At 42.6% G+C, this 21,824-nt stretch overlaps 1 protein-coding gene across 2 annotated transcripts; it reads right to left on the bottom strand.

The window, feature by feature from the left end:
• Positions 1-5,903: 5,903 nt before the first annotated feature.
• On the bottom strand, positions 5,904-21,802 carry LOC308570902 (C-type lectin BpLec-like). 2 transcript variants are annotated; one of them, XM_081165973.1, is made up of 6 exons: positions 21,594-21,802; positions 8,290-8,365; positions 7,958-8,049; positions 7,539-7,679; positions 7,197-7,311; positions 5,904-6,165 (listed from the first exon to the last, which is right to left on the bottom strand). In XM_081165973.1, exons 2-6 carry the CDS (start codon positions 8,354-8,356, stop codon positions 6,098-6,100), a joined length of 483 nt encoding a protein of 160 aa, XP_081022099.1. In that variant the 5' UTR covers positions 8,357-8,365; positions 21,594-21,802; the 3' UTR covers positions 5,904-6,097. The 2 variants fall into 2 exon arrangements, with proteins under 2 accessions (XP_081022099.1, XP_081022100.1); XM_081165974.1 differs by lacking the exon at positions 21,594-21,802 and adding an exon at positions 9,544-9,665.
• Between the last annotated feature and the right edge of the window lie 22 nt (positions 21,803-21,824).

Here is a 21,824-nt window from a genome sequence, read left to right as displayed (position 1 = left end):
CTAAAGGGAAAGGATTTAAATTTTTAAGAATCCAAAGACCATCCATTTCTTCAAAGAAAGAATACTTCTCTTACTTTTCTAAGTATACACCACTGACATTATTACACCTCAGGTTAGGAGAAGGTTCTAAGCAGGAGGCTGCATGCTCCCGTGATTATAAGCTCTGTGGCATGAACAGGTTTGAAGAATCAGAGATTGAATGATTAGTATTATGGGTTTATTTGCCCCCCCCCCTGCCGCCGCTGAAATCCCATTTCTAATTGAGATGGCAGTGTAGGCAACACATTGCTAGGAGGCTTTAACACAGTTAAAGTACCCATATCAAGTCTAATGTAAGACACAAGTGTAGAAAACATAATGTAATGGGACTGAAAGCTAACCTGGATGCTCTTTTGGGATTTTCTGTGTATGTCTGCCTTTGTGGTTGTATCTACACACATACCTGTGGAATCTTGTAGGTGTTTAATATATTGGCCATCTGAAGGGAGTTTTGGGAGGTGAGCCCTCCAATGACGGCAATTAATTTATCTTCCCCATTACAGTGGTAATTGGGGGGATTTCGTTGTCCCATGAAAAGAAGAGCAAGAGTGTTCCAACAAGTTAGCGAAGGATTAAAAGCATTCTCATAAAATGTTGATCCCAATGTGATGTTGGATAAGAATTTGGCATTCTTGTTGATCTCTTGCATAGCAAAGATGAAAGCAAGAACATGCTGGTAGTTTTTCGGGGTCACACTGCAATGAGGCAAAGAATGACTGCAACACTGACAGAAGAGAAACAACTGTGTTGAAGTTTTCATTTTGATTCATGCATGTCTTTCACTTGGATGTTTCAGCCTACAGGACAATAACATTTTATTCAAACAAATGATACTACAGCAGTCTCCTAAGATATTATGATTAGATGTTCAGTATGTGAATGGTAGATTCAAGGAGATCCATTGTTGTGCTCTGGATGATGATAATAATAATAATAATAATAATAATAATAATAATAATAATAATAATAATAATAATTTTAATTTTAATTTATTTATAACCTGCCCATCTGGCTGAGTCTCCCCAGCCACTCTGGGCGGCTCCCAATCAAGTATTAAAAACAAAACAGTGTTAAATATTAAAAACTTCCCTGAACAGGGCTGCCTTCAGATGTCTTTTAAAGATAGGATAGCTACTTATTTCCTTCACATCTGAAGGGAGGATGTTCCACAGGGTGGGCGCCACCACCGAGAAGGCCCTCTGTCTGGTTCCCTGTAACCCTACTTCTCGCAATGAGGGAACCGCCAGAAGGCCCTTGGCGCTGGATCTCAGTGTCCTGGCTGAACGATGGGGGTGGAGACGTTCCATCAGGTATACAGGACCGAGGCCGTTTAGGGCTTTAAAGGTCAGCACCAACACTTTGAATTGTGCTCGGAAACGAACTGAATGAATTGGTGAGGTTGGATATTGGAAACCCAGAAACAAAAAGCAGTTAACCTGCCAAGTTCAGTCAGGCTCTATTTCTTTCCCCACTTAACTAGGTTCAAAATCACCAACACAGTGGGATTTAATACTGAGTAAATCATTGCATGTTCCCAACATTCCCTATGCCTCTTTCGTATATGCAATGTTCATGGCTACCTCTTGTTCTGCTGCTTTGTCCATCACCTCCCTTCCATTTCTGAACCATGAAGTATTCATGGGAATGTGTTCTCAATTCAACCTGGGAAACAACTCTTTAGTATACCAGTGTGCTTTAACACACAATGTCTTTTTAGCAGCCCTTGAATCTAAGCCTTATAGATATGCTTTCCTTTTTTAAAAAACCAAAAAACAACTTGGGAAGCAAAACCTTCCTCCTCTTCTTTTATTTAATGGGATTCGCTTCCCATATAATCGTCCGTGGGATTATAGGGTGTGATCACACAACCTTCCATTGGAAATTGTTTATTCCCATGTAAACATGTGTTAAGGAAAGCTCTTCTTGATCCCAAATATTTGAGAGGAAGCATCCCATTGGGCTCTGTGGAACTGCCTTTCACGCAAATACGATTTAAGCTGCAATATGGCTGCAGCCACTTACCTGGGAATAAACACCACTAACCTCAGTGGTGATTACTTCGAGTAGGTAAGCCTAGATTTGCCCTGTCAGGCTAAAAGCTGATGCATGTTTGGGGTGTGGAGCGAAGCCCATGGAACTGAACAAAGCTTACTTGCAAGAAACTTTTGGCACAGGGATGGCTTGCAACACCTATGGGTTGAAGTAGCTTGAAAACTTCAGCTGGGTTGTGGATGGGGCTCATATGGGCAAAAAGCAGGGGCAATCTAGCAGCCACACTTAAGCACTTTGGAATCCCCATAGATTTCAACAGGATTCTGGTCCTGTACCCACTGAACACAACAAAGGAACTTGTTTTCAAGTTAATGTGTCCCTACTGCTGGGCTTTGCACTTTGAGGGAAAAGGAGAGAATTGCAGTTTATCAGACTCAAAATGAAAAGTGAAATTTTGGTATCATCTAAAAGAATATCAAGTTTTAGGTAGTTCCACTTCAGTGTAGCAATACAGAAACACAACAATGAACTGCAGGGGGAGTAGAATAGCATTTCAAGCAAGTCCAAATTTGTATAGTAGGACTATGAATATGTACTTCTTAATTCTTTTCACAAGAATGAATATCCTACCTGAAAGACAACTCTGAAAAATATTGTTTACCTTGTGGTGTAGAGGGATTTGATTAGGTTGCATATGGTGCCTTAGACTGATGATGTTTATTTCTGCTAACTCAAGTGTTGGGACAAAAATCTGAATGTTCCCTGTGAAGGCTGACAGGAGAACCGAAGACGGAAGCCGATGCAGTCGTGTATTTCATCAAGTCATGAATATTCAGTGGACAGAACAGAAAATTTCCCAATCAAAAAGTAACTATTTAAAAAGGTAAAGATAAAGGACCCCTGACAGTTAAGTACAGTCGTGAACGACTCTGGGGTTGCAGCGCTCATCTCGCTTTACTGGACGAGGGAGCTGGCGTTTGTCTGCAGACAGTTTTTGCGGGTCATGTGGCCAGCATGACTAAGCTGCTTCTGGCGAAACCAGAGCAGCGCACGGAAACGCTGTTTACCTTCCCGCCGGAGTGGTACCTATTTATCTACCTGCACTTTGACATGCTTTCGAATGGCTAGGTTGGCAGGAGCAGGGACCGAGCAACGGGACTGACCTTCCGATTGGCAAGCCCTAGGCTCAGTGGTTTAGACCACAGCGCCACCCACATCCCCAACTACTTACTGAGAACTATTTACTAAGTAACTACTTACTGAGCAGATAATGAAGAAGATTGTGGGCGCTCCATAAATTTCTGCATTTTGAAGTTTGCTAGCGTAATGGATATAAATTCACCGATGATCATGTCTGCTGGAGGACCATACAAATTGGTTTGAATTGTTTTTTCCAATCTGCAATAGCTCAAACTCTTGCTAGAAGAATAATGCATCAGCAACAGCAGGAAAAGGAGGTGGCGTGCTAACCATTCTTGGGCTGAACTGGAAGCCATCATGTTTACCTATAATCACCAACAGCATTTCAGTCTTGGCTGAAGTTATAAGGAAACTTGGCTCCATGGAGGCATGTACCTGCCTCAAATCTACCTCCCTAACTGGATTCATGTAAGTTGATAGGACAGGCGCCTATATAGACTACAACACAGGACCATCACATTTGGAAAGGGCTGTTTCTGTGGCTTATATTGTGCCTGGCATCTGATTTGCCATGGGACATTTAAAAGTAGTGATGCTGATCAATAATTATAAAAATTACAGGGTGAGATATTTGTTTTGCTAAGGTCCTCAAGTCTCAGAACAAGCAAAGTTATTATGCTAATAAGATTGCTGCTATAGCCCAAGATCTTCTCCCTTGTGAAGCAGTGCCTTGGACAGTGGGCATAACTTTCTGAATGGAGAGAATTTGACACAAGTGCAGGGTAAAAAAGAGGCTTGTTTTCTGTGAACTGCCCTGAGACTTCTGGGTATAGGGTGGTATATAAACTCAATAAATAAAAATAATAAAATAATGTACATATCCCTTCTTCTGATTCAGACCATTAGCCCTTCTATCCAATTACTATCTACTCTGAATAGCAATTATGCTCCATGGCACATCAAAGAGGTCTTTCTCCCATGCAACTTGAGCTTTATTAACTTCAGATGTTAGTACATAATTAACTTTGTCCTTATGTAGCCAAAGCTGAGAGTGGTTGGGACAACCCAGTCAGATGGGCATCATATAAATAATAAATTATTATGATGATGATAAGCTCTGCTACTGAGCAATATCCTTTCACTGTAACCTGGGTGGTTAAACACTCCGTCATAACAGCAGACCAGATATCTCTTCTCTTCTTCTGCCTCCCTCAGATGCCATCCCACATGTGATTTTTGTCTATCCCCACAGAAGCCTAAGGATCTCTTGATATTATGGGATGGCAACTCCCATCATCTCTGGCTGCTGCCAATGCTTGCTGGGGATGAAGGGCATTGTATTCCAACAACTTCTGGGGATGAAGCTGTGAAGAACAATGATCTGTTTCATGGACACTACTGTCCTGCTCTCTGCCTGGTTCCCTGTAATTTCACAGTGAGGGAACTGCCAGAAGGCCTTCAGAGATGGACCTCAGTGTCCACGGTGAATGATGCAGGTGAAAGCACTCCTTCCGGTATTCAGCGCTGTACAAGGTCTTGAAACCCTCCAATAGTGCTGCATTGTCTTCTTCTAAAATTGCCTAAAGCTGTTGATCTTTGAATTTGCATTCCCCTGCTACCAAAGGCTCATTGCTTGTTGTGAATTTGGAAACATTTGATTTTGAGGGGAAATATGTGCCTGAGAATGTTCAAAAGTTTTATATTAACTTTGTAGGCAGGGAATAGCCGCAATAAGCACTGTATCATCCCTTCCCACATATTATTCTGAGACCTACACAGGTTGCACTAGAAGTTATAGACAGCTTTTTCTAGAGGAAGGGTTCTGGTCTAAAACTTATGTTCCCCCCTCTTTTGGAGTTGCACATTTACCACACTAAGTTCCCCTTGAAAAAGAGGAGAGATGGTCTCTCCCATATGGAGGCATGTGGGCAACCATGTGAGGGCATTTTGCCCTATAGAGGGAAGTGGAGACCAGGATATTTAAGCTTTTTCCACCCCACACTCTCCCCTCTTTTCTTTGAGACACCCATCCTCCCACCCTTTGTAGTGTGAGCCTTTATAGGGGAAAAGAGTAAGAACCTATTTTTGGAGGGGTGACACTAATTGGACCATGTATTCTCCTTTTTGTCTGTTTCAAACTCTTGGGTGTTATCTGTGTGACTGTATAGTGGTGTTTTTGTTTGAATTGGGTTCATTGGCATTTGGTCCAGGTGGGTGAGTAGATTTAGGAAACAATCAATTTAATATCGGAGCCAGTGTGGGGTTTGGCTTGCAAGGCACATTGGGATGAATGTCAGCCAGCTGAACCACAATGTGAATGCTGGGTCCATACACTGGGAGCACACAGCGGCACGTGGGGGACAGAAGAGTTTCCTTGAACCTTGCTGCATGACCAAAGCATGACTCTGGCAGTTGGCTCAAGAAATGGGAGTGTTTAGATCCATTAATCCAGCTCATCTGGCCAGAACTATTTGGTTCTGTTAATTTGTTCTAATTTCATTGATTAGCCTTCTTTTGGCGTGCTGGAAATTGGTCTAGCACCCCACAACATTGCAGGGGTTAGGTAGCGTGTGGTCTTGCAATTTTTAGTGATAGGATGCCCCTGTTTGGGTATAGTTTTCTCCCTTCCCTGGGGAGGGAATTTCAAGGATTGCCCCTGCTTGAGATTAGTGGTCTTAGAAGGGGAGCTGTTAGCCTGGATGGACGGAGAAGGACAGCAGTGCACCAGGAAATACATGCATGGAAGCAAGTTTATTGAGCTTAAGGGGAAAACTGAAGATAATCTCCATAGGGATGTTTATTTTGAAAGTGATGATTGACAACTGGACATTTATGTTGAGGGATGGGGGAGGAGGGAATGATATCAGAAAGGCATCTGATGTCAAAGCAACTTTCTAGCAGACATAGTTCTGAAGTACCATCTCCTTCAGAGTTCTTGTTTGCAGATGAAGTTGTTCTGAGCCTTGCAGGCTCTATCATTCCACTCCTGAAAACCTAAAATTCAATACATAAGTTATAATTGAAGACATAACAAAAATTACTTGCCCCATTGTTTATTGCCCCAATGCATGTAGCTTAGGGTAGGAATAAGGAATTGGTACCAAATTGCAGGCTTGACCCCTAGCTGACCAATAATTTATAGGCCATTCACCTACAACACTTCAAAGTGTTACCTGCTCTTTAAGCCTAACCATTTCTTAAAGAAACATAGCAGAAAAACAATGGGATGATCCAATCCATAGTGTGTGTGGCAACCACTGTTTTCTGGATAAAATATGCAAGTGATGATAATCACATGCAGTCAAAGTATGAAGACTGACTGTAGAAAAACCATTTACCTTGTGGTGTGATTGAAAGTGACCCTAAATGACTGGCAATGGGATCACTGCTGGCCTGGTCTACAGATATATTGAATTGTGAACCTTGAAACAGAGAAGCACCAGGCTGAGGGTTGCATCCACCCAACTTATACTTGGAGTCAAAAGGTAAAAGGTAAAGGTAAAGGACTCCTGGATGGTTAAGCCCAGTCAAAGGTGACTATGGGGTGTGGCGCTTATCTCTCTTCAGGCCGAGGGAGCCGACGTTTGTCCACAGACAGCTTTTCGGGTCATGTAGGCAGCATGTCTAAACTGCTTCTGGCACAACGGGACACTGTGATGGAAGCCAGAGTGCATAGAAATGCAATTTAGCTTCCCATCACAGTGGTACCTGTTTATCTACTTGCACTGGTATGCTTTTGAGCTGCTAGAGTCTACCCAGATTGCATTGATTTTGATGGTTCTAGTTTTAAAGTGAGATCATAGAACTGTAGAGTTGGAAAGGTCCCTGTGGATCATCTAGTCCAATCCTCTGCAATACAAGAAGATGCAGCTGTCCCATACGGGGATTGAATCTGCAACTTTGGGGTTATCAGCACCATGCTCTAACCCACCGAGGAATTCCCCCCCATAGAAATCCTGGAAATTGATGAAGAGAACAGAATATACTCAATTCTTTATATTAATCCCTGCAAATGGCTTCCTTACCTGTGCTAGATAGCAGTTCCACACAATACTCTGTGTGGCCTGCGTTGTCTGGCTGATATGGATACCAGTTTTGGTAATTGTAGGTTGATTCATCAGCCCACCTCCAACGCCCATTCTGCATGAAAGAGATGGAATAGATCATGCAATCATTTGTAATGAGGAGCGCCAAGATCATGGGTATTGCCAGTTATGGTTGAGATATTAGAGGAGGAACCCCATAGAAAAGAATCAAAAAGTAGTGTATGAGATTCATCCTGGGTGATTTTCAAGATAAGGGTGGAATGATGATTCTAAGAGTTCACTTCTCTGTGACAATGACCTGAGTAAGTGAAGGCAACTCACCTCACGGGGATCATGGAGCCCAATCCAGACCTGACTTGGGTTTTTCTGGTATGTGGCAATGTGCTTGGCCACCAAGGCTGTCTCTTTCTCAGTGAGAATGGAGGCAAGATGGGTCCCACGGCCATAGCTCTGGCACTCAATCTAAGAATGGAGAAGAGATTAAAGATGATTTGCCAGCATTATCATATTCCACCAGTACAGATCAGGGAGAAATTCAATACAGAAATCCCATAACAGAAACTACGATAGAGATATCAAATGTTTCAAAAGCAGGGTGTCCGTGACTTGACTTTTGAAAAACAGGGGGTCCACAGTACTTAGCTAATTGGAAACCGCAGCTCCAAGGGAACCAGAAATCTGATAGGAATTTCACAAACATACATACAATTATTGTTTGGTAGGTGAGGCATGCTTCTTACCTCAGCTTCATACCATGACATCTTATAATCGAAATATGCATAGCAGTTGCCCTGGTTTTGCATCCAGTCCCTGGGGCAGGAGCTGGCCTTGGCTGTAAGGTGAGAGGAGAAAGAAGTAGAAAGGGAGGACCAAAGCAGTAAGAAGCTTGCTCTTTGTGAATACAATTGGGGATTCCATTGAATATTTTAAACTCAAAGGTACTGTTTTGAAAATCCTGCTCCTTTGTCTTAATAGCATGAGCTGGACTACTCTCTGTTGAAAATATAAGAAGTACTTTTTAATGACTGCTTAATTCCAAGCAGACTTCTGGGTAATTTGGTATTATGCTCACCTCCTGCGAAACAACTGGAGACCAGAATTCCAAGGTAAAAGCTGAACTTGATGGTGAATCCCATCATCCTGTTGACCTTTGGGAAAAATGAACATACCATAAGTGCAGCTGGTCTATTTGTTGATGGTCATTCATTCAAAGTGATGATGGAAGGAAGGGGTTTTAAATATTTTCTATATTTAAAATCACAATTCTTCTTTATTTGAGCTTCCAAAAAGTGGAAAGATTAGAGGAAGAAGAGGGAAAGAGAAAGAAAAGCGGGTGGCACTGTGGGTTAAACCACACACTTGCCAATCAGAAGGTTGGCGGTTCCAACCCCTGCGACGGGGTGAGCTCCCATTGCTCGGTCACTGCTCCTGCCAACCTAGCAGTTCGAAAGCACGTCAAAGTGCAAGTAGATAAATAGGTACCGCTCTGGCGGGAAGGTAAACAGCGTTTCCGTGTGCTGCTCTGGTTCGCCAGAAGCGGCTTAGTCATGCTGGCCACATGATCCGGAAGCTGTACACCGGCTCCCTCGGCCAATAAAGCGAGATGAGCGCTGCAACCCCAGAGTTGGCCATGACTGGACCTAATGGTCAGGGGTCTCTTTACCTTTACCTTATGTGTGCATAATATTACCTCAATACCCACCTTTCTAGAGTTGCTTGAAGCGAATGGTATCTGTGGGGACTTATATTGATCCACTTTTATATTATGAGCAGAGTAATACTAACAGTTTCATCTCTGCTGTGCATGCAGGAGGTTTAGAAGAAACAGAGTTGCCTATCTTCTGGCAAATTAGAACTTTAATGGCAGAAGGGCTTGGATAGTTTGGTGAGCTGAGGTAGACCTCCACTGTTCATTCCCCAAAGTGAATGTCCTCAGGATGAAGGTGGCTTTCAATCCACTGGATCAAAGGTTTCACTGTTTGTCAAAGAGGTGCCAGGATTTGGTCCTCTTCAACACCTGCCTAGAGATGGTGTATTGAATACCCCCATCCCAATGGAGCCAATGACTAGTAAGTCACCTCAACCACAAATAACTTCTGCCATGGCTAGAGCCATGTTTGGAGGTGGAAGACAACTCACTAATTTGCACCACCCCATCCCATTTAGGATTGAACTAGAAGAGGGAAATCCCCTGGGGGGACTCGGGGGGACTTTGCTGGCAAAAAAGGTGTAGATGGGTGGGTGTACTGCTAGTGATAGCCCCCAAACAAAATATAAATCAGTGACCACAGTGTCAAAAGTGAATTTGTGGTCACATGCAACTTACCCAAGTTCTGTTCCCTTCAAGTGATGGATATTTTTGCACAAGCAAGGCTGTCTCCCCAGCTGCTGCCTACATTCTTATATAGCCCTTGAGGGGTGGGGCAGTTGTCCTTCTATGGAATACGGATAAATAGAGAAAAGGGTTATTACCAATTCCCCTGAAAACCACAAAATTTGCGTATTAGCATCCAAAGGATTTCTTTCTGTCAGGTGCTAGGAAAGTAAATACTCTAGATATGATCAACATACATAAACAGCATGAGAAAATAGGTCTTTATATAAGGTATATAAAGGAAATGCCAGTGGAATGGGTGTGCTTGTGGTAAGCATGCTCAGGGAAAGCATATTGCAGTGCCTCATTGCTGTGTTGTAGTTCCTCATGCTAAGAAAGGCTGTTGCTATGTGCCTTATCACTATGTGCCTTAAGAAGATACGGTACATAACAGCTGTAGTTACAGGTAGGTAGCTATGTTGGTCTGCCATAGCCGAAACAAAATAAGATAAATAAAATTTAAAAATTTAAAAAATCCTTCCAGTAGCACCTTAGAGACCAACTAAGTTAGTTATTAGTATGAGCTTTCGTGTGCATGCACATTCTTCAGATATACTGAAACAGAAGTCACCAGATTTGTCACCCAGGATGTTTTGCAAAAGGTTTTTTTGCTTGCCTATAGCATATTGCCTAGGAAATGCCTAATATGGAAAGGTAACAGAAATGCTGAGCTTTAGCAAGAAAAAGCAGAAGTAACCATTAATGGGCTGTCCAGGCTAATCGGCTGATTTCTGGCACAATATATGAATATGTAATGCTTAAGGGAAAAGGTATAAAAGCCCTGGGCTCCATAGCTCAGGGCCCAGCCTTTGTGAGAATACTCCGCCATGCCTGTTGCTGTCAGTAATAAATCTTACTTTCTATTTCTCCAACTAATGCGTTTGTGAGCCTTGAAAAGCCATCACACTACAGTTCCCGGGTGCAGTGCTACATCCTCAAAGTTGCACCCTTATTTCATGAGCTGCAAGGATGACACTCGACAAGACTTACCTGAATCTTTCATGTATAGTGTGTGTGCCTTGGAATGCTTTTGAGAACCCTCAGCCATATTTGAGGGATCTGTGGCAGGTGACTCCATGTGGCACAAATTCTGGGAAGCTAGCTTTGTGAAGATCACTTCTGTAAAGCTGAACACATTTGTTATTCAGATGTTTGGTGATGTGTCATATTTACATGAAAATGGGAAGAGCTGAGTACTTCACCTTCTTTACCTACCAATGTTCTTCAGGTACTCCCAGTGCAGGATTTACGTATAAGCTAAACAAGCTATAGCTTAGGGCCCCACTCTCTTGGGGGGCCCCAAAAAAATTAAAGGAAAAACAACAACTGGATGTACATTTCCAAAATATAAGATTAAAAACCAATAAAATAAAACCTACATACAGCAACAGTGTTTTGTGTTGTGTAGGCTCCTATGATGTAAGTAATGGCCCCCGCCTGCTAGTCTGCTCCCTAATATATCACTGGTTTGCTCATTATTATATATATTTACACCTATTATTATTTCATGTTATAGCAAGTTTCTAGAGATTAGATTATAAGTCTTTGTAAACTGTGTTTCTAAAGGAACTTTTGTTATTGCCAAATGCCCATGTGTTTGCATTACAGTCGTACCTCTACTTATGTAACCCCTTCTGGATATGGAATCTTCGGGTTACGGCCACGGCAAACGTTTCGGTGTGTGTGCATGCTCAGAAGCACTCAATCAAGCCATGGGCGGGCGCAGAAGCACACCTCTATTTACATTATTTTCAGGGTGCAAACGGACCCCCAGAACAAATTAAGTTCGTAACCGGAGGGTCCACTGTTTTAAGTTTGTTATGAATAAAAAATCATTTTAAGTTAGAGCTTAATAATTATTTCACTATTAATATACTTCATCTTAATTGTATTTCACTATTGATACTTCTTCTTAATTGTATTTCAGTTCAACAATTACTTTGATAAAATAAATATTTTGTTATGTGCAAATGGCTTTAGATACCTATTATGTCCATAAATTACCATATAGCATACATTCAACACAAAAAAGTGACAATTTGTTGTTGACAAAGGACAGCTGGACATATAGAGGGTCCCATTACCTTCAGTAGCTTAGGGCCTCATCAAACCCAAAACCGGCCCTGAGTATTCCCTACCCTGGGTCAGGTCAAGTTGAGAGATTGGTAACAATTTAAAAATGATTGGAATATATTCAAAGAATATTTGAAAAATTATCATAGAGAATTAAAAATGTTGACCGGTTTAGAATAACTCTTGTAAGGAAAAAATAGTAAAATATAATGGAATTAGGTTATTGAATACATGGATGTGTTAGAAGGGACAGTTAACTGTAAAACTGAGGACCCAAGTAAAGTAAGAAGGGGACGGAAGTCAAATGGATTATAAATGAATCAAATAAATATGTATTCTGTTTGCTTTTTCTAGGAGGAAGATATTGTTTTGCCCTCATCCATAGGACTAGCCCCATATTTGGGCAGTTCTGCATTGTTAGTTCAGATCCCAGAGTTTCCTCTGCAACAAGGGGGAGATATGGGGTGCTTTTTTGTTATTGTCACTTTTTTCTTAGAGACTGGGGAACTTTCTGGTCCCTCTGCCTGCACTCTGAAATAGCTATTGCCCCAAATCAGCTTATAATCCTCACTGGATTTGGGCCAAAAGTATCAAATATGGAGTATAAAAATACCAAAGTAAAATATTTACCTCTGCAAGGTTAATATTTGCAGGAGGCTAACTACCATCTGATATCAGATACTGGATGTCAAATATTGGGTATTTACAGTTCTGTGTATGCCCACTTGACCAACTATGTTTTTATTTTATTTTTTAAACAAAATAACCATAAAAGATAATTAAAGCTACAAAACTATATAGTATATATGTAGATGGATAAACTTTTTGTTTTCCTAAAGTCTGTGTTAACCCATGTGTCACCATGGTTTTGACAAATACATTCCAAATATCATTAAATTTCTCCATGCATAATCTTTGTCTGAGGACGATCCCTTCATGGGTTTCAAGAGTTCTCATGTCATCTATCAATTGATATCAAAGGGAGGCATATTTTTGTCCTTCCAATATATCAGTCTTTTTGCAGATGTGAGAGCATGGAGAATCCATTTATGCTGACCGATTGTCAAGCCCCACATATTAGGTATATAGTTGAAGATTATGTTATCTTCTGAAAATTTTAGCTCTTTCCCCACCATAGTATTTAAACATGCTAATATTATTTTCCCCCAAAAATTGCCAATATCAGATTGCTGATGCAATAATGGTGTCCTAGAATCCAATTGACTCACTTCATTAGGACTCGGGCAGCCACATTCTACAGCAAATGAAGTTTTCTAGCTACCATGTAGGAATATTTTAGACCCATAAATTTATTTCAGTTGCATAATATTAGGGCTTCGTATCAGTCCTATTTCAAAAACACGTTGACTGCTTAACATTCAATAGATTTTAAAATGTTTTTTTGTGGGAGGGGGATTATTGGTTTGCCTTTGTGGAACGCCCTCCCATCAGATGTCAAGGAAATAAACAACTATCTAACTTTTAGAAGACATCTGAAGGCAGCCCTGTTTAGGGAAGTTTTTAACGTTTGATGTTTTATTGTGCTTTTAATATTCTGTTAATATTCTGTGTTTGCATTCTGTGGTTGGAAGCCGTTGGCTCAAGGAACCAGACTCACCTTTGCTTTTTAATATTTGTTTAGAGCCCCTGGCTCACGCCTTTAGACAACATTGTGAGATTCTAAATATTCTAAATATTTGAATCCCACTGTTGGCCCTAATTTTCCAATGTGGGCAACCCTAGAATATATGTACATAGCACCTTGGGCTGGTTGGACAATATTAGGACCAAAATATCTGAAATCTCAGGTGACTCTGGAAACAATTAAATCACTTACAATAAGGTTACCAGATTTTTTCCAATGAATCCAGGGACACTTTTCAACGTCAATGGATTTTGTATGGGGACTGATTTGTAAATCTGGGGACTGTCCCCAGGAAATGGGGACATCTGGTAACCCTAACTTAAAAGAATATGGAATATATTGGCTAATAAAAACAAATTTCATCCATTTTCACATTCTAAACTTACTCTGTGGGGAAACCCCACATTAAGAATTGCAAAACATATGGTGATATGGTAAAAATTGGATGGAAGCAGGTGTATTGACATTGGACCAACTGATAGATGGGGAAGGTGAATTTTATACTTTTGCTATTTTATGACAAAAATATCAGATGCAGCCCAATGGCATTATCTTAAATTACAACATCTCCTAACAAGTGTGTTAGGATCGTCAGCCTTTTCAGCTTCCAAGATACCTGAGATATTGGAGCAATTGGACAGCTCATTCAAAAATACAAAGCCAGCAATTACTTTTTATAGATATCTGTTAAGCAATACACACGTTTAATATGCAGACTGTAAGAGATGATTGGGATAAAGAATTGGAACTTCCATTATTAACCAGACAGTGGGAAAATGTACTAGCTCCAATACCTAAGGTGTCACTAGATTTAAAATTAAGACTAATACAACATAAAATAATATTTAGAGTTTATTGGACCCCTTTACGGTTGTATAAAAAAAAGGGTTAGCTAAGATAGCTCAGTGTTGGAGATGTGGCAAGGACAATGCCTCTCTGAAACACATGTTTGTACAGTATTATTTACTTAACAGGTTTTGGAAGAAAGTGCTGGACTGTGTAACTATGACTGTGCAGAAAAAGTTAAATCGTTCAGCGGAGAATATTTTATTGAACTATATACCTGCAGTGTGGCAATGAACAATGGGACAATGGAAATGGATTTTCTGTGCCCTGATGGTGGCCAAGAGAAGGAATATTGAGGAATTGGTAAAATAAAGATATGATACCCTTCAGTCAATGGACAGATGATATGACATCACTGGCGATTTATGAACTGACTGCTTACAGGCACAGACTCTGTATGGATAAATACGATGACATTTGGGATGAGCTTATACAAAATGTAGTAGGCTATTAGTATTTACATAAGCACTAGGACAATAACACTATACCAAATAATACAAGAATGCATGGGAATATCATTTATTGCTCTTTTGGGGGGGGTATATTTTCATTTGTATATGTATATGAACAACTCCAAGCACGCCTGGAGGAAACAGACCATTTGGATCCCTTCCAATCGGGATTCAGGCCTCACCATGGGACTGAAACTGCCTTGGTCACGCTGGTTGATGATCTCCGGCGGGCTAGGGACAAAGGTGAGAGCTGTTTCCTAGTTCTGCTGGATCTCTCAGCGGCCCTTGACACCATCAACCATAACATCCTTCTGGACCGTCTAGAGGGGCTGGGAGCTGGGGGCACTGTCATACAGTGGTTCCGCTCCTTCCTCCTGGGCCGTGTCCAGAAAGTGGTGGTGGGGGGATGAGTGTTCAGACCCCTGGGCTCTCACTTGTGGGGTGCCTCAGGGTTCTGTCCTCTCCCCCATGCTTTTCAACATCTACATGCAGCCGCTGGGAGAGATCATCAGGGGGTTTGGGCTGGGTGTTCATCAGTATGCGGATGACACCCAGCTCTACCTCTCCTTTAAATCAGAACCAGTGAAGGCGGTGAAGGTCCTGTGTGAGTGCCTGGAGGCGGTTGGAGGATGGATGGCGGCAAACAGATTGAGATTGAATCCTGACAAGACAGAAGTACTGTTTTTGGGGGACAGGGAGCGGGTTGGTGTGGGGGATTCCCTGGTCTTGAATGGGGTAACTGTGCCCCTGAAGGACCAGGTGCGCAGCCTGGGAGTCATTTTGGACTCACAGCTGTCCATGGAGGCGCAGGTTAACTCTGTGTCCAGGGCAGCTGTCTACCAGCTCCACCTGGTACGCAGGCTAAGACCCTACCTGCCCGCGAACTGTCTCGCCAGAGTGGTGCATGCTCTAGTTATCTCACGCTTGGACTACTGCAACGCGCTCTACGTGGGGCTACCTTTGAAGGTGACCTGGAAACTGCAATTAATCCAGAATGCGGCAGCTAGACTGGTGACTGGGAGTGGCCGCCGGGACCACATAACACCGGTTCTGAGAGATCTGCATTGGATCCCAGCACGTTTCCAAGCACGATTCAAAGTGTTGGTGCTGACCTTTAAAGCCCTAAATGGCCTCGGTCCTGTATACCTGAAGGAGCGTCTCCACCCCCATCATTCAGCCCGGACACTGAGATCCAGCGCCGAGGGCCTTCTGGCGTTTCCCTCATTGCGAGAAGTGAGGCTACAGGGAACCAGACAGAGGGCCTTCTCGGTAGTGGCGCCCACCCTGTGGAACGCCCTCCCATCAGATGTCAAAGAGATAAATAATTACCTGACATCCAGAAGACATCTTAAGGCAGCCCTGTTCAGGGAAGTTTTTAATATGTAATGCTGTACTGTTTTTAACATTGATTGGGAGCCGCCCAGAGTGGCTGGGGAAACTGAGCCAGATGGGCGGGGTATAAATAATAAATTGTTGTTGTTGTTGTTGTTGTTGTTGTTGTTGTTGTTGTTGTTGTTGTTGTTGTTGTTGTTGTTGTTGTTGTTTTTCTTCCTCTAACTTTTCCTTCTCTCTCTCTCTCCCCCCCGTATCACTTTATTTCTTTTAACTGAAATCACCTTAATGAAATATAAATATTATGAAGAAGTGAAGAAGTGGAAGCTACCACTGCTACCGCCACCAATTTCCACCAGGGCTGGGGCAACAGGGCACCTGCCGTGGTGCCACCTCTTGGCATTCTGCCACCCGAGGCAGCTTCTTCTTGGGTGGTCTGGTCCTGGAATGGAGATACACACACACACACACACACACACACACACACACACACACACACACACTGGTGGGAACTGCAGGTGTGCAACAGTACAACTGAAATACTTCCATCAACCATATGTAGCTTTGAAATGTGCTGGCAAATGTTTGGTCATTGCTATATTGCGGAATTCCACTGGCTGCCATTATGTGTGAATCTATGTTCTTTTTATTTGTAGGTCTATACTTCTCACTTTTTGGGACGTGGGTGGTGCTGTGGGTTAAACCACAGAGTCTAGGGTTTGCTGATCAGAAGGTCAAGGGTTTGAATCCCTGCAACGGAGTGAGCTCCCGTTGCTCAGTCTTTGCTCCTGCCAACCTAGAAGTTCGAAAGCACGCCGGTGCAAGTAGATAAATAGGTACCGCTCTGGCAGGAAGGTAAACGGCATTTCCGTGCACTGCTTTGGTTCGCCAGAAGTGGCTTTGTTATGCTGGCCACATGACCCGGAAGCTGTATGCCAGCTCTCTCAGCCAATAAAGCGAGATGAGCGCCGCAACCCCAGAGTCATCCGCAACTGGACCTAATGGTCAGGGGTCCCTTTACCTTACTTCTCACTTTAGAAAATAAACTTAATATAGTTCATTTTAGGGTGGGTGTGTTCCTGCACTGTGTTCTAAATCACTGAGCCTCTTGGGTTTGCCGATCAGAAGGTTGGCAGTTTGAATCCCCCTAATGGAGTGAGCTCCAGTTGCTCCATCCCAGTTCCTGACAACCTAGCAGTTTGAAAGCACACCAGTGCAAGTAGATAAATAGGTACCGCTGCGGCAGGAAGGTAAAGGGCGTTTCCATGCACTCTGGTTTCCAACACAGTGTCCAGTTGCACCAGGAGCAGTTTAGTCATGCTGGCCACATGACCCGGAAAGCTGTCTGTGGACAAACGCTGGCTCCCTCGGTCTGAAAGCAAGATGAGCACCACAACCCCATAGTTGCTTTTGACTGGACTTAACTGTCCAGGGGTCCTTTACCTTTTTACCTTTTACCATTGAATTTATGTTATGTAACTTTTACTAATGTTTGTTGCATGTCGACAGTCTCATTGATTCCTTTCTTAGATTTGCTGCAAGCAAACAACTTCTATAACAGCACTATGAGCAGTTTAGGTATGCAGTTCTGTGTTGTTAATAATTTACTTTTGCATGCAAATCTATTTAATTTTTAGTGCAAACTTCCTTATTTGTTTATTACCTATGTACACACAATTATTCTGCAGAAGAGAACTTCCTTTTAAATGGCACAACAAATATGTAACCAATTTGAAAAGTGGTAGGTGTCAGCCATCAAAAATGAGAAAGTGGAAATGTGTATAGTACTCACCGGCACTTGATTTAGCAGTACTAAAAGTGGTTGGCAACTTCACAGCCCTCCAGCACTTGGAAGCCAAAATCTGGGGTGCCATCTTCCCAGACCCCATCTTTCCATTTTTCAATTGCAGAAGCACGATGGCCATTTTGATTGCTGCAATCTCTCACATTTCCATGCCACAGTTGCTGCCCTTTTTTCGCCCATGGCTCCCCAAAAATGTGCATTTTGGGGAGCCACACAAGATTGGGGGAAATTGTGCCACAAAATCTTGTGAGATCATGGTAACCAAAATGGCCACCATTCTCTTGTGGTTAAAAAAAACACAGGATGTCCCAGTTTTTCCAGGACACTTGCAGGGTACACAGTCTCCATGTTAAAAACCACTGTCTTCTCTGTGGAAACACACGTAGCACATGATTTAGCATGCAGCGCATGATTTAACAATTCTGCAAGTGGTTGCCAATCAGCAGCCTCCTTCTTAAAACCACTATTTTCAGTACACTTGTCCCCCCCCCCCGCACAGTAGTGTAGATACTTGATCTGTGTATGCCAGGGGTGCCCAAACTTATTTCAAAGAGGGTCAGATTTGATGAAGCTTTTTTGAGGATTGAAGTTTTTACCCCAAAGTTGGTGAGCTTTTTAAAGGATTTTACCCCAGGACATATATTACCACAGGGGCCGGATTAATTTGTGAGTTTTTTAATTTTTTGATTAATTGGTGAGCTTTTTAAAGGATTTTACCCCAGGACATATACTGCCACAGGGGCCGGATTAATTCATCGTGATTAGGCCCTTGAAACGGACTTGGGACATGCCTGGTGTCAGTGGTGGAGGAACCCTCTCCGGCACCCGGGGGGCACCGAGGGGTGGGGCAAATTGCCTGGCGGTGCACACGCAATGTCCGTACAGACTACGCACGCACTGCAGCCCATACGGTCGCCGTGTGAGCGGCAGACTGTAAGGATACTGTGTGAGCAGCACCCGGTACGGACTGCGCATGCATGGCAGCCCATACGGACGCTACTCGAGCGGCACCCATATTAACTGTGTGTGCGCCCTCGGCCACTCTACAGCTGGGGGGAGGCAGCGGCCCATCTTGTCACACACCCCAGAGTGGTGCCCAGGCAACCCGCCTCCTCCGCCCCCCTTCATATGCCCCATCTGGTGTATGCCATATGATGTTTACTAAGCTTATTGCTTGTTACCTATGAGAACAGAACAGGAGTATGATGCCATATAGTGAACACTGGAGGGCAGCAGTGGGCCACCTATGTGAGAGTTGTAGCTACCAATATATCCTCCTTTCAAAGTTAAAGCAATTTTTAAGCAATTGACCTCGGAAATGTGATAATTGTAGAGAAACTATTGTATCAAATTAATGCATATGGAATATCAGATTATAATATGCCACCCAAAGAGCATGTATTTGTTTGCAAATATGCTCCACATCTGGGTTCAGCTGGTAGCAATGAGGTCACTATAGTCCGTTGACTCAGCTGCTGAAATGCTATGGAAAGTTTATGGACATTCCAGTACTGAGATTTTTAATTTTTTGGTTTTTTATTCCTGTCAGCTCAAAAGGACAAAAGACAGATTAGGCTATTGGTAGGAAGGGAGTGTAAGGAAAGGAGGGAGGCAACACTTTCTTTATCTAGCTATTAAAATTAGTGCCAAGGCACAAATAGGGATGGACAAATCTGTTCATATAAATTTCTCCCAGGTTCTCATTCTTCCAGTCTTAAATCCTGCTCCAGTTTATTATTATTATTTCCAGTTAATCAGCATTTTAGTACATATTTCCTCAATATACACATTTTTGCAAGCAGTACCCCCCGAATACAATACATTTTCATAAATATGTGCATTTTTATGCTGACATTCCCTTAGTACAGTGGTACCTCGGGTTACATACGCTTCAGGTTACATACGCTTCAGGTTACAGACTCCGCTAACCCAGAAATAGTGCTTCAGGTTAAGAACTTTGCTTCAGGATGAGAACAGAAATCGTGCTCCGGCAGTGTGGCAGCAGCAGGAGGCCCCATTAGCTAAAGTGGTGCTTCAGGTTAAGAACAGTTTCAGGTTAAGTACGGACCTCCAGAACGAATTAAGTACTTAACCCAAGGTACCACTGTATACTCATTTTGGTCAGCATAACTCGGATGAAGAGCTGTATTATTAAAATGTGAATCAAAATGCATTTGTCATCCATCCCTTGGTGGAACAAACATGGCATGTTTATACTTCTGCTTATAAATCTGATGTTGTTTGGTGAAAATGCTGAGGAGAGGGACGCAGCAGGTGATGCTTTCATTATCATGGTGGAAAGAGGGAAAAGATACCCATAGAGGCCAAAAGGAAAAGGGATGAAGAAATGTCACCCAAAGGTATTTCCCATAGCTGCTTCTTGAAGAACTACAGTTCCCAGGGTTCCCTGGGAAAGCAAATGACTCTTGGAGAAGCAAAAGTTTGTATTGTGGATATGTTACAGAGATACATCGAGGTGAAAGCATGCAGGATAATAGAACTGAGTTTGGGCCAACATGTCCAACAGCTTCTGGCTTTCGTAGATGGAGGATGAGTTGCATCACCATTTGCCTATGTCCTTTGAGTCACATAGTGAGTCGGATGGTTGCCGGTGCAGGTCACACGAATGCGTAAGTGTGCGGGGTTGCCACTGTACCTGCAGTTATATGGAGGTGGGCCACCTGTGTATCTGCAGAGGACCATATCAAAGGATTCTGTGCTGTCAAAGTAGTTACTTGAAGGAGTCCCTCTCCCTCTGCACACTTGCACGACACTTATGGGGAAGTCGTTGATGAAGGTACTTGTCTCTTTGCAAACATATCGAGTCATCCCTCTCTGCATCATCATCAGCGTGCAGTAGGTGTCAGGGTGGGAAGTTGGGTAGCTTTTGGGGTAATCTATGTGCTTCCAAACAAAAGCTTCTCGGGACTGTCCTTCACCAGACCGCACAAGCAGAAGCCCAAGAAGGATGGCTGGATGCGCCAGCAATGAGCAGGAGACCTTGGAGGACCACATGGTGGGGGCTTGGAATCTACAGAGAGGAGGAGGAGGAGGAATAAATGGGGGAATGTTAAAGTGATGCCTATTTGTGTAAGATGAAAACAAGGCTATATACAAAATGAGGTGGTAGAAGTCTAGAGTGAACCATTTCAGGCTTCAGGTAGTAGTGCTGGTGGGCTGAAATTAGGGATAAGGGAGAAATAAGATTCAGTTCACATTTAAAAGCGAATCCATGAACTCTAGGCTGTCTGAAACAGAATACAAACAAAAACGCTGCTGTCCTTTGAAATTCACATTTTTCCCGAATTTTGCAATGCAGCTGTTGTTGTTGTTAGTAAAAATTCTATACCAAAGATCCAAAGATCACAGGGTGGTTTACAATATAAAGACACAAAAATACATACCACAATAACAAACATTAAACATATTTCCATAATCAGGGAAAGAAACACCAATGAGAGGGGTGTAGATAGAGCCAGTGGTGGAGAAAACTTAGCAGGTACAGTGGTACCTCAGGTTACAGATGCTTCAGGTTACAGACTCCGCTAACCCAGAAATAGTACCTTGGGTTAAGAACTTTGCTTCAGGATGAGAACAGAAATCGCACAATGGCAGCACAATGGCAGTGGTAGGCCTCATTAGCTAAGGTGGTGCTTCAGGTTAAGAACAGTTTCAGGTTAAGAACGGACCTCCGGAATGAATTAAGTACTTAACCCAAGGTACCACTGTAATATTGTTTATCTTCACCTGCTGATTTCTGCAAATCTTGTTACTACTGATAGGCACCAAAGGACTCTATATGCAAAGAACAGACTCAGAGCAAGACTGATTAGGATGATTTCCTACTTACCGTATATATAAGAAAGAATGGCAGCAACAAGAGTAACTTTTCAGGTGGGAAATGACTTTATCCTGGTCTCCTCTGATCACTTACGCTTAGTGAGATCCCTATTCCATAAGGTTGAAGAATCTCTCTGCAGTACGCAAGCTTTTGAGTGGCAATGTGACTGCTCTCTTCTTGTAAATATGGATCTCTTCCAATATAGTTAGGCACTCTCCCAGCTCTGAATTGGGAAATTCT

Source organism: Podarcis bocagei (assembly GCF_964188305.1).
Source record: "Podarcis bocagei genome assembly, chromosome: 13".
Taxonomy (NCBI): domain Eukaryota; kingdom Metazoa; phylum Chordata; class Lepidosauria; order Squamata; family Lacertidae; genus Podarcis; species Podarcis bocagei.
This window is presented reverse-complemented; position numbering and strand designations above follow the sequence as displayed.

What these genes read in the sequence shown, in the direction of transcription:
- LOC308570902 (XM_081165973.1), bottom strand. Translation starts at nt 8,356, where the DNA reads ATGATGGGATTCACCATCAAGTTCAGCTTTTACCTTGGAATTCTGGTC. An exon ending in GGCTCCATGATCCCCGTGAG is followed by an intron (nt 7,312 to 7,538) that starts GTGAGTTGCCTT and finishes TCTTTCATGCAG; the next exon opens with AATGGGCGTTGGAGGTGGGC. An exon ending in GGAACTGCTATCTAGCACAG is followed by an intron (nt 6,166 to 7,196) that starts GTAAGGAAGCCA and finishes ATTGAATTTTAG; the next exon opens with GTTTTCAGGAGTGGAATGAT.